The sequence below is a fragment of the Alosa sapidissima genome, chromosome 18 (genome assembly GCF_018492685.1).
Source record: "Alosa sapidissima isolate fAloSap1 chromosome 18, fAloSap1.pri, whole genome shotgun sequence".
NCBI lineage: Eukaryota > Metazoa > Chordata > Actinopteri > Clupeiformes > Clupeidae > Alosa > Alosa sapidissima.
The window spans coordinates 23,217,999-23,235,850 of record NC_055974.1 but is presented as its reverse complement, the minus strand read 5'-3'; the positions used below and the strand labels follow the sequence as shown (position 1 = coordinate 23,235,850).

The following is a 17,852-nucleotide window of genomic DNA, read 5'->3' as shown; positions in this document are numbered from 1 at the left end:
GATTGAGAGAAGGGAGTACCAAAGAAAGAGAGAGAGACAGATAGAGATAGAGGGCGAGAACGGAGGGGCAGAGGCACATAAAACCAGGGGAGTGAGTGTGAGAGAAGGGCAGGAATGAGGGATAGAGTAAGCAGTTGAGATAAGAGGAGGTGTGACTTGCACTTCTGCTGCACTACAGGCCCTAGATAGAGGTGCAGGCCAGGGCTGCAGATAACAACACTCCTGGCCGTTTTTAATATCAACACTCATTAGGCTTCCAGAAGTTTCTCTCATTTTTTTCCCTCCTTCTTCTTTCTTATCAGGGATTGGCCTGTTGCGCTGATCAGTAAAGGGCAAGCGAGGACGCGAGCCGGATTCGTTTATGAATCATTTCTATGCTAAGGTTTTGCATTCATCATTTTGTACTGTAGCTTGAATCTCAGTCTATTTGTAATTCAATTTGGATACAAGAGTCAGCTTAATGAATGAATGTAAAGGTAAATGGCATGCACAGCTCTGATTACGGTTTATTCCGGAACAAACCTGGGCCATGCCATATCACAGTCGTAATCTGATTTAAAGTTGGCCGAGGCGTGCTAAGGAGCCAAGGAAGCTACTGCTGCATAAAATATTTCTTTTTCAAATAATTTTAGATCAGGGTCCATTCAAGGAGGTGAACAACAGAGCACATGAAGTGCAAAGTGCCTTACAGTGGCACCGGTGTGGTTATGGTTATGGTTATGGATTTAGCAGACGCCTTTGTCCAAAGCGGTTTGTGTGTAATTGCATTGCATAAATTTGTTCAGCATAGCTAACACAAGACAACAGCACAAGAGTGCCCAATTACACTCCCAGGTGATCTACCACCTGCAGTTTAGCTTGCGCCCTCGCATTATTACACTGTTTGTTTAACTGACAGCAGTCTACAGGAAGTCTGGTTTAAATATAAAAAACAGAGGGGAAAAAAAGAAAAAAAGGAGATGAGAGAAAGAGTGTGAGAATACATGTGGAAAAGTATATCCATTGAAAAGCCCTGCTGGGGAAATGATAAGGACTCAAAGCTCATAGTAAACCACTTACCACACTTCTTCCCATTTAACATGTACAGTACTAATCAGGTATGAGTAGGCACACAAACCACACTGTGCTTGTTTAGGGAGATAAATACAAGTTATATAGCATGACATACATACAGTATAGGATCGGTAAAACGTTAGTGTAAAACGATCTGTAAGTACATCTGAGTAGCCTTGTATTTAAAATAAAAGACAAAAGAATAAAAAAAAAATAACACATTCAACCGTAGCTCATGGATTTGGAGTAGTTAAGAATAGATACACGAGACTAGTTACGTGTCCAAGTGCTTGGGGAGGATGGTAGTAAGGAGAGAGGAGGGGGGGTGGTGTACCTGTTGGTGGATGGGGGGTTGGCAGGGTTAGCAAAACGGGTCCATGCTGGAGTTGTGGTTGTTGGCACTGCTCATGGGCTGCATGGTCGGAGAGGCGGAGGGTGTCTGCATGCCGATCTCCTTGAGCCTCTGATCCTGCTAGGACAGGACGGGAGAGAAGGGGACGACAGGTCAACAGGTTTGCAACGAACTGCGCAGACCTTTTCCGAGACGCCTCATTGGTCTCTAAATTAACACCGTCAACCATGGCAGACCAATCTGTCAAAAGCTGCAGAAGGTGAGGTGGGGGGTCAACACATAGTTTCTGTAGTTATTAACTTTTTTACCCCTGGGGCTTAGGTCCGATTTGCCAACAACATGCCATCCTGTGACCTGGAGGGAGAGAGAGAGAGAGAGAGAGAGAGAGAGAGGGGGGGGGGAGAGAGAGAGAGAGAGAGAGAGAGAGAGAGAGGGGGGGAGAGAGAGAGAGAGAGAGAGAGAGAGAGAGAGAGAGAGGAGAGAGAGAGAGAGAGAGAGAGAGGGGGGGGGGGAAGAGAGAGAGAGAGAGAGAGAGAGAGAGAGAGAGAGAGAGAGAGAGAGAGAGAGAGAGGGGGAGGGAGAGAGAGAGAGAGGAGGGAGAGAGAGAGAGAGAGAGAGCGCAACCTGGAGTACTCCATCTCTCCCTTGCTTACGGGTTCACAGTGCTTTCCAAAAACCTGAACCAAAGGCCTGAACGCCGAGGTAAAAGAAAAATAAAGTCCAACATGGTGATTTCGTAAGAAAAATATCTCTGTATGGGTGTAGTATATGGCCATTTACGAATAAAATTGCAATTCAAGCATTCCCATCACATTTGTTAGGGAGTCCGTAAAGGTCAGCATTGGCCTTCCCACCTACACATTCCCATTTGAGAGTCAATTTACAGAACATTTCCGTTGAAAAAGTACCCTACAATGCAGACACGGAGAACATTCAATTTCAAATGCCGCCTGGCCAAGACCCCATGACCTAGACGCCGTGAGCAAAACTGACTCATTTGAGCGAACCCTGCCTGCCTTTGATAAATGCAAGACAGACGAACAGTGTTTAGGTAACTCCTCGTGCTCTTGTTCTCTAGAAGTCTGGTGCATGGCAAGGCCCAGCCCAGTGTTGCATGGCACGGGTACCACTCTCTTCCACCTCCTCCCTCCTTTCTCTCCACTTCCCTCTCTTCCTCCTCCCTCTAGAATTAGTCCTATATGTAGGCACTCCTATCCTCTAGTACTAGTATTGACAGATGCAGTGGTAATTCTAGCTATAGTCTCCACTGCACTGTAGTTTAAAACGTTATTCTAACACTGTAGTTATAACTCTGTAGTTTTAACAGTTTAAATGTTAAAATGCTTAAATGTTAATAGCTTAAAATGTTATTCCACTGCTGTAAGTCGCTTTGGAAAAAACAGGAGAATAAATGTAAATGTAACAGTACCAGCTGTTGATCACAGGGGCAGCAGTCTTGGCACGTGGACGAGTTATAAGCCCTTAGCCCCGTGGTCACATGGCCGACACAGGAGAGGGGGCAACAGCTACAAACAGCTACAATGAAGGTTGGTGATGCAAAGAGACGAGATCGTTCCATCGCCAACTAGGCGAAAACAGGTCAAGATTATTTGCTTTTGTGCCAACACTAAGCAATGCAACAGGGCGACTACCAAAAGGAGTGAAGGAAATGAGCACAAGGGATACTGCTAAAATGAATGAGCAATCATGTGAAAATTACTTGTTAATTCTGCAACATGGCAAAATACAAGTTAGGAATAGTATTGCACAGTGCACAGATTCCAGAAAGTGTCGCAATACCCTGATACCCGATTTTGTTAGTCTCAGTACTTTTAAAAACATTGGTCATGCATTTGGACACACTGCAGTGCTGGCTAGATTCATAACGAATGTTATCGAAAAACAACTCATTGTGTATTAAAGGAAAAGCAAAAATGCTAATTACATTCAAATCACCTTACTGGGAGTACCTTGTGAGCAGCCAACTCTGGTACAGGGCAGGCAGTACAAAAGAGATTGGTAACCCCAGTTGGCAGTTTATTGCAGACATATTCTATTGCCTAGCCTGTAAAAACTGCTTTTCATAGCCTGTTGAGTTTGCTTACATGCGCATAGCTGTCTTGCTGCGATGATATAAGAAACCGTGCACTATTTCTTTCTTGCAGGAGCATATGGTAATGTTGTGATTACAAGCTTGTTATTGCCAGTGCCATATGAAGGGAGAGTCCCTGAATTGCTCAGCGATCACGTGCGTGCCATAATTTCACCACTGCTGACAGTAATTGCAGGAAGAGACACTTTACATGTGTCTGGCTGCTATGACGATCTAATTTAATCCATCCATCCGTCCATTACTTGCATAGACTCTGCTAGAGGAAAGGAATTATTGATCGACTTCCGCAGTTTTTGGTAACCATTATGTAGTCAATTCCTGGCTGGCCTGGAATATATTTAAATATCATTCAGTCATTCGGGAGCTAAAGAAACAGACTTGTGTACACAGGACACAATAGCCTCCCCCTCTAGGTTTTTTTTTTTTTAAAGTATTACCATAATTATTTATGATGCCTAGCTAGCTGTAAGAGGTCCAACAACACAGTGCAAGTGATTGATGCCCAGCCCGCCAATATAATCCCTAGTCATTCCATCAAACAAAGTGTCTAATATGGCCGAACCAGCTGATTAGGTCTATGGAAACTATGGGCTTGTGTTACACGCCATGATTAAAATAACACTAACTCTGTGCAATCCTGATTGCTCAAGCACTTGTTCAATCTGATTTCTCAATGGAGCTTTTTCAGCAATCAATTACTTCTGAATGATCTGCTAGCCCCCAAGACCATCTACGGTCTTATAATCACAATCACAGTGTTTGCACAAATGCTTAAGTAGCTGTTGCAATAACGGGGTGTGGCAATCGTACCGAATACTTTTCATACCATTTCATGACAACGTTGCTTTCGCAGAGCCACAATAATTATGAGCAAACAATTAAGGTAAATAGAATAAAAGAGAAAGAGTAAAAAGAACATTGACAATTAAGCTCACAGGCACAGTTTCTAAGCTTAAATTGGGGGGGGGGGGGGGGGGGGGGGTGGTAGCCTGGCTAGCGCCCACCACTTCTCAATGAGACGTGGTCTGGGAACCAACGTTCATTTTCTCGTATTTGAAAAAGATGCCCAGATCCGTTTATCCGTTTGGGTGCCACGGATGTCTATCAAATGTGTCTGTGCATACTGTAGCTCATCATCGTCTTGCTTTCCCCCTTGTTCTGTGATTGGTCTCCTATCTCAGGCGAAAATTTGCTCCATGGTCTCCAGGCTGCCTTAGCAGCGTGAATCAAATCGCGCGCAAGGCAGCATGGGAACACCCAGGCTAGGGGGGGGAGGGGGGCTGTCTGTGTGATTGAACACCATAGCAGAGCACCAGAGGAAAACAACGGGTGTCTAGCGCAGCATGTAGACCAAGGTGAGTGAGGTGCAAGAGTGTGTGTGTGTGTGTGTGTGTGTGTATATGTGTGTGTATATGTGTGTGTGTGTGTGTGTGTGAGATGCGTTTGTGGACTGAATCGGCACTCCTCTGAAGTCATTCATGCAGTCCTGCGCTGCCCTGGTTTGACACTGCAGTCAGGTTTGCACACCCCTGGAGTGCACTACAGGACACTCAAGGGTGCATGTGTGTTGTACGAGGAAGTGAAAGAAAGAAAGAAAAAGAAAGAAAGAAAGAAAGAAAGAAAGAGAGAGAGAGAGAGAGAGAGAGAGAGAGAGAGAGAGAGTGTGTGTGTGAAAGCGATGGAGACATAAAGAGTGGGAAAAAAGCATAAGATTGTATTGTTTGGGACCGGTGAAGTTACTTGAGATACTCCCAGAGAGAGAATAAGGGAAGGAGAAAGATGGAGAAATAAACAAAGAGAGACGGTGAAGAAGTCGAGGCACCAAGTCAGAAGTCGAGTGAGTGAGTGAGTGGAGGAGTACAGGCCAGACACTGACGTCAGCGTAGCATGTGTCTCTTCAGAGTCTATCCAATATGGATGACAACCCTGCAACAGACCCCCGACCGAGAGTGCAGTCGTTTCTCCTCTCCTCTCCCTCGCTGCCTGTGGGCAATCATTGACGAGACGAGACGGAGGCGCTCTCAGAACCCAGGCTAAATTCAGCACCTGTGCTGTTTGGGAGTCAGGACACAGTGTTCTCTGTGACGCTGGCACCAGAAATGCTGGCTACGAGCCCTGAGAACTAAGTCCCTCTCAAGGGGAAACCCAGCCTCTCTCTCTCTTTTTTTTTTTTCCCAGGCAGATCACAGAGAAACTGGCTATGGAGTTCATTGATGTTAGAGAGCAGTGGAAGTTCAGCCGTGACTGGCCCAGGACAGCAGGTGAAGAGTACTGGAGTTAAACACAAGCAATGCATTCTGGGGAGGTTGAGCACGTATAAAGCCAATCTTAAGTGTGGAGACATGAGATCTTGACTGAGAGTTTTCCCCCTAAACGCCGAAACCTTATTCTACTCATTAGTGATTTATTGCAAATGCTTACATACAGACTGTATTTCAATTTTGTGTGTGTGTGAACGTGTGAGAGGGCCAGAGAGAGAGAGAGAGAGAGAGAGAGAGAGAAGAGAGAGAGAGAGAGAGAGAGGAGTGTAAGTTTTCCATGAGCTATCTCACCATGTTGAGCCAACTACTCAGTTTATGCCACACAGCATGGCTACTCAGGATTAGCAAACGATTAGCTTAATTTTGAGCAAGAGGAAAGGGACTATAAATCATCATCATATTAGAGGAACGTTCATTATTTTTTGCCCCGCTGTGGTAAAAAACGATTGTGGTTGGGGGGGGAAAGCAGCTACATTGCTCATTGCTCTCCCAACTCTTGGCGCTGAAATAAGTATGGTTGGCCTTTGGAGATAGCGGAGAGGAATCTCCCACTGGCGGTGGCCTTGATATTTCCATTTTATCAGATTTATGCAGCTTAATTAAGCAAAAAACATGAGCATTGTAATTTCTGCTCCTCAAGCGGCGTGAATACAAAAGGTACGCACTGTACCACAGCTACTGCACTGCATCGAAATAAATAAATAACAGAGAATTAAAATTAGGCCATCCAGTTATTTCCAAACATATGCATTACCACTGATCTGTTACTGTGGAATACAGTCAAGGCTTTGGTGTTAAGCACATAACCCACAATCAACCGAGATCAGAATATATAGTATTACACCAGCACATACAGACCTTAGCCACATGCATTTATCATTCACTAACTACAGTAGTGGGGATGCAACATTTTTTCATGTCTGTGTGCTCAGATGATTCAAGTCAGATTTCACTCAGTTGGGTGCTACATATATGTGCTAGATGAAGTGACGGATTCCCCCCTCCACTGTAAAGCTCTTTGGGTATCTGAATAAAACTTTACATAAATGTAATGTGCTGTTGTTGTGGAGAAGTTTACACTTTATCAAGTTCAAGGTATGTCTCAGGGGACCCCAGACAGCTGAGGGAAGAGCCATTTCCTACAGTGAGAGACTACAGCGCATTTTGGGGGGAGGCAGTGTAGTTGATTGGGGTGATCGCCATGGGAACGATGAGCTGCCTGCGCTTGTTCAATTCTTTGGGCTTTTGAGGTCTCGCATCAATAAATCAGTGGTCATATTTAATCTGAATTCCTCTGGCAGCTCTGGAGCGTGTGGAATCCACCACTAATGAGGGTTCTAATCCACAAACTCATCTCCCCTCAGCTCCGTCACGCCAGCACGGCTCGAGACACGCCTCTGTGCCCGTGTTAAGAGATACCTAATTAACACATTATGAAATGATGGTGCTAAGTTGGTTGTGCAAATGCTCAATTGAGATTCAACAACCTGAAGATAAAATGCGTTGGTAAGCGGGTTACTGTGAGATTATAGGACTAAACATTAGGAGTGTGAATCTCTCATGAAAAAGACGATACGATTCGCACCTAGATACATGGGCACGATTCGATACAAGAAAAGATACAGGTTTATAAAAAACGATTCAGTACGATTCGATGCGATGCGATTCGATGCAATTCGCTGCAGTTCAAGAATGGAAAGCATTCTTAAAGATTTTTTATAATTTGCTCAAGGTGCACATTCATTTTATATTATCAATTATCATGGTCATGGTTGTCAATTAGGCAACAAAATGTGTAAATATGATTATCTAAACTGAGGTTTGTTTCATATACTGTATTGAAATGAAAAAAGAATAGTCTACATTTCAGTCAAGCACAGCAGCCAAATACAACATAAAAATACATTTTTATAGACTTTACAGATGTTATAGAGTTATTTCTGATTGTTTTCATGGAGCTGTAGCGTTGTTGAGGTAAGACAATACCGAAATAAAATAAAACAGTGCTTAAGACACTCTTGGCCTTTTCTCATATAGGCCTAGCCTACTCTACAAGAATAAAATAGGCCTACAAATCAATGAACTCTCTGGGCTTATTTTGTTCCAACAGTAGACCTAATGCAGAAACCTAAAATGCCACAAGTCTGAGTGAATATGAACAAAATCATTGGCTAATAATTTATGCATCGTTTTAGCAGCAAGGGCCAAATTATTATTTATCCATTAGAAATCCCTTCATCAAAGGTAAGGCTACTCTACAGACTATCATTGCTGTTTAGGAATGCTATAAATGCTTAATTTCGCGCTGGATTTCGAAAAAACAAAAGCCGACCGAGTGCAAGTTGTCACATGGTTAAGTTACAATAGATGTATGGGTAATGAGGTCATTTGACAACTTTGGGCAATGAATGTAACCAAAAACCAGTAGTGTGGGAAATGACCACGAAGCTGTCTGATAGGCTATTTTCTGGTATTTGTTTATTTTCTCAAGAATAGCCTATAGCTTAGAACTGCCACAGCAAAATGTCAAATGCTAACTTAAGTAACTGTTTTCATAGGTAGGCTACCTTGCAACACTATCGTTTTGTCAAATCGCAGTTGTATTTAGCTCAGCATGGTATTGGTGACGTTCCATCTGTCACTAACAGAAAACACACAGCGAGAGGACGGTCATCTCGGTTTTTTTTTAGAACACCAGTGTAACCTTAGGCCTACACTATCAGTCAAAATGTTCACAATGTCAAGAAAACAAATGCCATTTCCTAGCCTACCTGCCTGCTAGTTAGGTAAAGTTAACGGAAAATGACCCATTACCGCCCGTGCCTTATTTTTAAGGCGGCGGATTCCTAAGGAAACGCAAGCACCCATCCCATTTGGGTATCTTATACTGTATTTGTACCAAAAATGACATTGTACAGTGATTCGAAGAGCAGTAAACAGTGTTGTAAGGCTGTGTGTACAAAACTGTTTCTTTACAGATCAGCTGGCTAACGCTGCTTTTGCCAGCTGCCCGTTACGGCAGGTCAAATTTTGTATCATTTTATTCAGAGGAGAAAGATACGTTTAGATTCCCATGTGAACAGTTTAGGAAAAAAGTACCGATTTTGAAATTTGCTTTGCCATTTTTTCTACTGTCCCAGAGTTGTCCCAGACATCATTCTATTGTGTCCCGGAAGCATTTTATATGGTCCCCGGGATGTCGGGACATCATTAATTTCGAGCCCTGTTAGTGCTGCACAATATTATAATCGCAATATGAACCAACGCAATTACCTAATCGCTAAAGCTACAAATAATCGTGCACAGTTAATTTTGTCACATTTCCGACTTTTATATTCATTTAATCCTCATTGACTATGCCACTTCTGGTTGGTGGGTGTGCGTAGTGCGTGAAGGGCACAGAAATTCTGATTGGTGAGCTGCACAGTAGGTCGGGGGTGCTGTGCTTCTTGTGCACCGGCCGTGCTCACCAATCAGGCGTGGTACAAATTAAAGAGCAATATTGAACTAAATCAATTCATTGACATTCAAAAATATCGCAAATCACAATCGCAATATCTGTCAGAAAAATTGCAATTAGATATTTTCCCCAAATCGTGGAGCCCTAGATCTGAAAACGTTTGTGAAATCAATACAAATGTGTTACCACTCAAGTCAAAAAAGAAACACAATTACATTTACAGCACATGCCAGTCATTTGCTTAACGTTTTTGGCAAACTAACAAGCTAGAAAAAGAGTGGTTTAACAAACGCCATTATAACGGGAAAGTTGGTGCTCTGATATACCCAATTTCTGAACGTTTTGTTGCAGCTGGATGCCCAATTCAGGTAACAGAGAAAGCTGACACCAACCAAAAAAAAAAAACTCATTTTGGTTACATTACTAAAATAGACCTTAACAAGAATCATGTCAATAAATCAAAGGTGATATTTTGCTTACACAGAGGTTAACCTACCTCCGTCATCACCTTGCACAGAAAATGCACAGAAATAATAAAACAAAAGAACTTGTTCAAAGGCTTCACAGTAACAAGCTGTACCCTGAGGCTCACCTTTAGTGCCTGCAGACGGGCCTGTTCCTCCTCCAGGGCCTGCTGCTTCTCCTTCTCATCCATGCGGCTGAAGGACATGCCCGTATTGGAGAGGGACGACACAGCGCTGGACAGAGTGTTGGCCCTGCCGGAGAGGGAGATGGAGGGAGATGGGGTGGGTGATGAAGAGTGAGAACCGCACAAAATAGAGATGAGACAAAAGGGAGGATGAAATAAAAAAGAGAATAAAATAAAGAAGAGGGAGAAAAGAAAAGCAACAGATACAACAGTGAAAGCAAGAGAGGGAGGGGGACATGTAGGTAGGGAGGGGGACATGTAGGTGTGTGTGGTAGGGAGGGAGGGAAGAAAATTGTTGTGGAGTGAAAACAGAGAAATAAAAGAGGGAATGAGATGAAGGAGAGGGAGGAAGAGAAAAGCCACAGATAGTGAGCAAGTGAAAGAGGAATTCCAAAACAGAGAGGAGGCAGTGCATGAGACCAAAACAGACGAGAGACCAGTAACAGCCGCAGACAAAGAAAGCAGGAGTAGCAGAAAAAGCAATTGAGGACAGGAGACAAGAGAGGAAAGCAGAGAATTAGACCACACAGAGCAACTGTAGCGAACTCCCCAGCTTGCTCTGGGAGTGTCTGGGTCTTAGGAGAAGCAGGCCAGCGAGAGGCTGCTGGAAGCGGGCCAGCGTGCTGTGGCCTGTGGCAGGTGTACCTGGTGTCCGCGGAGAAGTCCTTGGTCTTCTTGCCCTCCAGAGAGGCCAGGTGCTGCTCCAGAGCTTCCAGGAGACTGCTAGGAGCCTGAGGGGGGGGGAGGGGAGGGAAGGGGGGGCACAGGGAGGGTACGCAGGGCCGGGGGTCAGAGACAAACTAGGTCTGCGCGCACACACACACACACAGAGATACAGTCACATCCACACAGATATAGTCTCTCACACACACACACACGCACGCACAAACAGACACACAGACACAGATACAGTCACTCACAGAACACACGACATCCATACATAACCATCTCAATTGTATACACTTACAGTCACTCACATTCAGTAGTAGACAAGCTTACACAGAGAATGAGACACAGACACACACACAGACACACATACACACACACACACACACTTCCAACAGACATTTCAACACTCACAGCACACACCCAGAACATCAAGGCCATGAACCATGAAACATTCATACATTTAAAAACACACACATATAGATGTCATATTAACAAACAAGCTTTTTCGGGGGAACGGAAAGAAAGCAACAGAAGAGAAGAGGCTGGGTTAGCCGAGGAGGACGACGGACGAAAAGAGAGGAGAAGAGGAGGAGGAAGAGGAGGGGAAGTTTTGAGAAACATGCACTCTTGATGGCCCAGCTCTCCCTGGCCAACACACACACACACACACACTCACACACACACACACACTCAGAACCACTGCGGTCAGGCACGGGGATGCCAGTAACTCTGTGCAGGCAGGCTCACAGATGCCAGAACTTAGTTTGATGACCACATCGGCTCAAGGAGTCGGGTTAGTATATCCACAATCCACAAGACAAAATATAAATAAATAAGTAAAATGTATAAAATCACTACAAAGGCATGCGCAATTGACCTCCTTTTTGTTAAGTGTGCATGTGTGTTACAGCCTTTGTGTGCTTAGAAGAGGGAACGATGACGCAGATTTCTAAGGTTCCGCCATTTAAAGTGCCACTTGGGGGCAAAGCCAATACAGTAAGCATTTAAGCACAGTGACTTCCCTTGTAAAGGACTTGGCAATTGAGCTCCACTTTTTACAATCAGCTCTTTTTTTTTCTCTTTTTTTTACTTGTTACAGTTCAAGAAAATGGAAGGATTATTTTTTTTCCTGTTTTCTTTGCCCCTTTTTCCAACTACATGTTCTGCCAATACTGGCCACAGTGCCTGGATAAAGTCCAGCAGACACCTCTGCAAAAATCTTGCACTGTAGTAATTCAAAAAAGATAAATGCACAGAGAAGCCAAAATCGGGAAGAGCTGGTGGATGAATATGGGACTAAGTAAAAACAAAAAACGTATTTGACGCCAGGGCGAGAGAGGAGAAGGGCTCATCCGAGAGGGTAACAGGGAAAGAGAATATAACCACAAGGAAAACGAGAGGAAAAAAAACGAGACAGACTGTCTTTCCTTTGCTGCCTCTTGCCGTCATTCCAAAAAACAAAGCCTTCGCAGAGGTGCTTTTGTTTATTCAGTTTCATTAAAATCATTCAAGCAAGCTTGATCTCAAAGCAAGAGCATTAGCAAAGGCAACATGCGTTCAAACTTGGGTTTGAAAAGAAAGGAACAAATTAAAAAACACAGGCCATATATGGGTTAGCCATAACAAGGGGCGGTTGACATGACAACGCCCACGGTGGACGGGACACAAACTAGGTTTGTGGCAGCAAAAGACTACAGTACAGGCCAGAAACACAAGCAGTATATAACCCACCACCTACAAGGTATGGTCCTTTAGTGGTCTGCAACAAAAACAACGAAAGCTCCGTTACTACCGACACAAACGCTAAGCATTCCTGTCTCGCTAGCCGCCCAGACAAAATACCACTTCAGACACCACACCACATCAGAGAAATAACAAAGACACATATCAATAAATATGGAAAGGCAAGGCTGCTGCATTAACGCAGCATATGTATCTCCTACTGCTTAAACTAGGGGACCCCAAAACTATGGCCAACCCCCACATCCTGGGTGGCTCCCAAAGTGGAGTAGGTCATGTAGTTTCTGACGTACAGAGAAACAGAACCTGGCTCATAGTTAAGTGTAATCTTTTCCCATTCATTTACTTATATATTTTATTTTATTTTATTTTTTGGGGGGGGGGGGGGGGGGGGCATTTTTTGGATAAGACCGTGAAGAGACTGGCATGAATTGAGTGGGAGAGTGCTGGGGAAATAAACCCAGGTCCCCATGGGCACTTGGACCCAAATTTGGTACAGGCTCTGTAGACAGTTGCGCCACAGTGCCCCCCTCTAGTATTTCTCAACAATGCAGATGTCCTTTTTGGTAACTTGGCGTTGTTCAGAGTTTACACTGGAAATGATGGAAAGGTAAACGAGCACTTCAGCGACGGCAGACAACATATGCCCAGTGAATTCAATGCATCTTAACATGACCTATGCTTCGATTTTGTCAGTAACTATAGTGAAGTAATGGAGCTTGATTCCATGTAAACTCGACAGCTAAACAGAGATTGTTCCTCAGTTAAGTTAGCCTAAATGATGTAACACTGCAGCGTATTTCATTATGTGCTCTGTGAATTTACCGGTATGTTAGTTTATCATAAGAATGACCTTGTATTGTTGTTGATGCATGCATATATCAACCTATATCTTTTAATATGGGTTATATTAGATGTAACGCATTAATATTACACTAAGTGCATTGCAGTGGTTGGTAGTAAAATGTACTGTTATTGACATACTCCAGCCCTCCCAAAAGACCAGCAAGAATTACCTGGCCCTCAGTAAGACAACAGTTTGGGGAACCCTGGTTTAAACCAATCACCATATTAAATCCCTTCTTATCTTAACACCTATCAAAATTGTCATACAAAATAAGACAAAACAAATAATAATAATTAATAACAACAAAATACAAACATGAGCCACACACATTTAGACATTTAGGAGGGAATGAGGACAGACAAGGACATTTGAGTCACTCGAGAGAGATTACAGGTCAAAGGTCAGAAGGAGAGGCAGTCAGGAGGGAAAGTCAAACACACACACACACAGTAAGAGGACAACACAACTGGAGGAGAGTGAAGTCAGTGGTATGGACAGGAATGACCCAGGGGTGAAGTCACACAGGGGAAAAAGAAGAAAGGAGAGGAGAGGAGAGGAGAGGATGAGGAGAGGAGGCAATGAGATGCACACTGACCTGAGTCAGATCTGGGATGTCTCCCTGATCAATCCCAACTTGCTGTGTCACAAATCCAAACAAAACGATACAAAAAAAAAAAAAAAACAAACATCCAAAACAAAAGAACATGACAAACAAAAGAGGAGGAGGAGGAGGAGGAAGGGGGAGACAAGAACGAACATAAAACAAGAAGAAACATAAAAAAAATAAAGGATCATTACTTCATGCAGTGACTGTGAAATGAAAGCACAACTGAACTGAAGCAGGGGGGGGCTCTGACATGCCCATACAGATGCACAGAAACACACAAGACCATGAAGTCAATGGTGTCTCAGACAGGTGAAATTACTGTGGACTCAACAGTTAAAAGCACTTCAACACACACAAAGGAAATAAAACAAACAAACAAACTAAACATTTAAATTCCATGACAGTCAAATGAGGTCAGCTTTTGCCCAGCGAAACTAAAATAAATAAATAAACAAACAAACAAACAAACAAACAAACAAATAAACGACTTTCCTTCTTATTACTTTTCCATTTGTTTATTTTTTACCTTGCACAACTTTCTAAGAGTATAACAAGTCTACCTGACAACAATTCCAACCTGTCTGTACCAGAAAAAAATTGAAATAAAGGCTAGCAAAATAAATGCAGGTGATAAAGAGGGGGGAATAAGACAGCAAATCACTGTGGGAACTCTTGAGATCTGAAGAGATGAGGGGGGGGGCTGTGTGGGCTATCTATAACTGGCATATCCAGCGGAGGGAGGGAGGGAGAGAGAGAGAGAGAGAGATGGAAGGATGGAAGGGAGGAGAGGAGACAGACAGATTGATTAGTGAAAGAGAGAGAGATAGAGGGAGAAAGAGAGTATGAGGAAGGAGATAGAAAGAGAGATGGAGAGAGAGAGAGAGATATGGAGAGTGAAAGAGAGAGTGTGTGTGTGTGTGTGTGAGAGAGAGAGAGATGTGTGTGTGTGTGTGTGTGAGTGTGAGTGTGAGTGTGAGTGTGAGTGTGAGTGTGAGTGTGAGTGTGAGTGTGAGTGTGAGTGTGAGAGAGAGAGAGGGAGATGGAAGGAAAGGAAAGGACTGGAGAGACAGATAGACAGAGGGACCAAAGAGAGTAGAGTGCTGTGGGGGAACAGAGCTCCTCGGCAGCGCATCAGACAGGGTTTCTCTCTCCATCGTGGTTTATTTTAAGGGGAGAGACTGCGAATCCACTGCAGAAGACCCCACGGGACTGCCAAGGCTTAGAGCCCCTTTGAGGAGCTTACTGCGCACATACACACATGCTCCCAGATCAGAACTCGATTGGGACACAGCGAGAGAGGGGTGGGGTGGGGGGGTGAGGAAAGGAGAGATAAAGAGAGAGTGAAGGAAAGAAAAAAAGAAAGAAAGAAAAAGAAACAAATGATGGGAGGAAGGGGGTGGGCGGAAATGTTTCATAAATGGATGGTTTAAAATCTGAAGCTCATCTCCCTGAGGAGGTGGGGGTCTTTTCAAGGGACATGGGTTCTTTCATGTAAATAGAATAAGGATGGAGATGGTGGTGGTGATGGGGGGTGGGGTAAAGCCCTTCAAGTGAAAGATTAGACAGGGCCACTGGGCATGCAGGATCGCCTCAGAGTGCGGCCCCATTTGTCGTCTCACAACAGAGCCCTCGATGGCAGTCCTGCTGGGAGGGATTGCGTCGACCATGCTCTTCTGACGCCTATTCATAAGCTCAGAAAACCTAGCGCTGTCTGGTCTAGCTGTGTGTAGGCGTTTTTTTTTTCTTTTGAAAGAGGAACACCATTCCATGAAATGCCTTTTTTGTCTAACTTCTTACAGATCTGAAACTGCACCAGCCTGCACTTGCCTTTCTCATTGAACAGAAGTCACCAAGACCCACTTTGGGGGTGTGTGTGTGTGTGTGTGCGCTTTATAGTTTTTAGATCACCCTCTTTGCACATCACCACTGGCAGGAGTGGACATGGGCTTCTGAGATCGAAAGGCTCTCGATTGACGTCTGACTTCCTCAACAGGCCTGCAGCCGTGTGAAACGTGAGATTTGTTTTAGTCTGGACGCTGACCAGAGGAAGAGAGATGGGGGGGGTGTATTGCATGCCTGGCTGCTTTTGATGCAGTGTCTTGTATAAACCCCCTCCCCCAGCTATTTTCTTGAAGACACGCTATTAAAGCTGTCTGATGAGTCCCTGGCTGAAGTGACTTAACCCAGAGCCTTCTAATGCTAAATGGGTTCAGAGCTGACCCAAAAGACCCATAGCTCAGAGCACCACAGGGTGAGTTCTGGTTGTGTGTGTGTGTGTGTGTGTGTGTGTGTGTGTGTGTGTTTTTGTGTTGACATTACTATGGTACGCAGCCATAAACATGTGGGAAAACATATGGGAGAGGTGTTTGTGAGATATGGAATATCCAAGAACCGTTTTAAATGGCCTGGAGACATGGTGATTTTGTTCCTATAATAGCAGAGTTTAAAAGGGAGAATGATAACAAGCCCAGCTAAATTACTCGGCCATAAAATGGTGCATTAAATGTAAAGAGAAAAAAAAATGCCTGCCAAACTGCTGATTTGGAGCTCCATCACGTACGTGTTGAAATAATGCAAATAAAAAGAATAATAATATAATAATATTTGTGAGCGACAGACATAAAATGACCAAATATACCTCAGCCACTTTGAGAAACTCGGAGAGCTTGGTCATTCTGTAGAGGAACTTCTTGTAAATGTCCAGGGCGTCTTTGCACTGGTTTTTCTTCATGTCAAAATATTTCTCTGAGAAGCCAAAAAAGAAAAAAGAGGGAGGGAGGGAGGGGAAGAGAGTCACATGATGAAAGAGGAATTTTCCCTTTAAAAAAAAAAAAAAAAAAAAAGCTTTACTTGCTGCATTTGACATGGGAAATGGGAAATAAAGTGCAGTGATTTTAGAACCGTCAAGGACAGTTACCGCACCAACTCAGCAGAAACAGTTTGAGTGCACCACACACACACAGCTTGTGTCATAAATTGTTTCCCCTCTTTCTGTTTTAAGTGAATTAAGGAAGAATTAATCATTTTATTTTCATCATTATTTTCTGCATATTAATCGATCAGTGTGCAACACTCAGAATATAAGCCATATATTACTAAACACACTTTTTGTCTAGTCATTTGGATTAAAGTTGATAATCACTACCATAAATTCATTGTAAAAAACATATGCATAAATGAGGTGCTCACTGGTTTAGAGAAGTATACTAAAACTAAAGCTTCTTAAAATAAAGTGTGACCTTTCTTTCCGAATATCCCAGAGAAGTAAAACCATGACATGCACAGATAAACCATCGCCTGACTGCACCAGTTACATTACCAAACACCCACATCAGTGACATATTGCTAAGAGGCACTTCCTTCCGCCTCCTTATATGTAACAGAATGCAACAACATAAACAGGAAGAAGACTAGTCTAGATGACAAAAAAAGCCTTACTGCTAAATACAATTATCAGGAAAGCAGAAGTGCAAGAGTGGGTGTGCAGGCAGGACGTGTCCACTTATGTCGGGCAGCAGTAAGCCTGAATGCAAGTAAGCAATGGTGCATGGTACATGGTACAGCTAATGACCACGGTGCAAATACTGTTGGTTTGCAGCCAACAAAAGGCCAATGGAGGTCACAAACTCTATTGGGCAGCGTTCGGTACAACAATTGGATAAAGACTAGCGGCAGTCAGGATTGTTCCACGTTAGTCGAGCACTATCTACAGAAACTTTCCACTACCCATACTTACACATTAGAAAGTAAACGCTAAACGTCATGAATGACCCAAGCTCTATGACATTTATTTTTTATAATTGTGGCTAGAAAAGAGACCTGCGATTGGTTTTCAACAATGCATCACTTCTATTTTAATTTCAAGTTATTGTCTGTTCTTTTATGTTTTTTGCTGTCCTTTGCTTTTATCCATGTAATGTACACTGAATTGCCCCTGTCTATGAAATGTGCTGTAAATCAGCTTGCCCTATATACAATGCATCACAGGAAAAATCTTCACCATCTATCTCTATTGTATATGCTTTAACTATTGGCAGTGATGCTCATCGGAGGCTACAAGCCATAATCTACACTGGAATGGAACAAAGTGCACATGTAATG

At 43.4% G+C, this 17,852-nt stretch overlaps 1 protein-coding gene across 7 annotated transcripts in view; it reads right to left on the bottom strand.

Annotated features, from left to right (window-relative positions):
• Nucleotides 1–1,391: 1,391 nt before the first annotated feature.
• Nucleotides 1,392–17,852, bottom strand: part of si:ch211-200p22.4 (phosphatidylinositol-binding clathrin assembly protein) — a 46,721-nt gene continuing 30,260 nt past the window's right edge. The window contains exons 7-12 of one of the 7 annotated variants that reach the window (XM_042069757.1): nt 16,390–16,496; nt 13,740–13,781; nt 12,296–12,316; nt 10,534–10,619; nt 9,832–9,955; nt 1,392–1,522 (exon numbers count right to left, since the gene is read on the bottom strand). In XM_042069757.1, coding sequence (XP_041925691.1) covers nt 1,415–1,522; nt 9,832–9,955; nt 10,534–10,619; nt 12,296–12,316; nt 13,740–13,781; nt 16,390–16,496 — 488 coding nt within the window. In that variant the 3' untranslated portion in view covers nt 1,392–1,414. Of the gene's footprint in view, nt 1,526–9,831; nt 9,956–10,533; nt 10,620–12,295; nt 12,317–13,739; nt 13,782–16,389; nt 16,497–17,852 lie in introns of all 7 variants that reach the window. The other 6 variants (XM_042069758.1, XM_042069756.1, XM_042069760.1 and 3 more) reach the window with 6 other exon arrangements.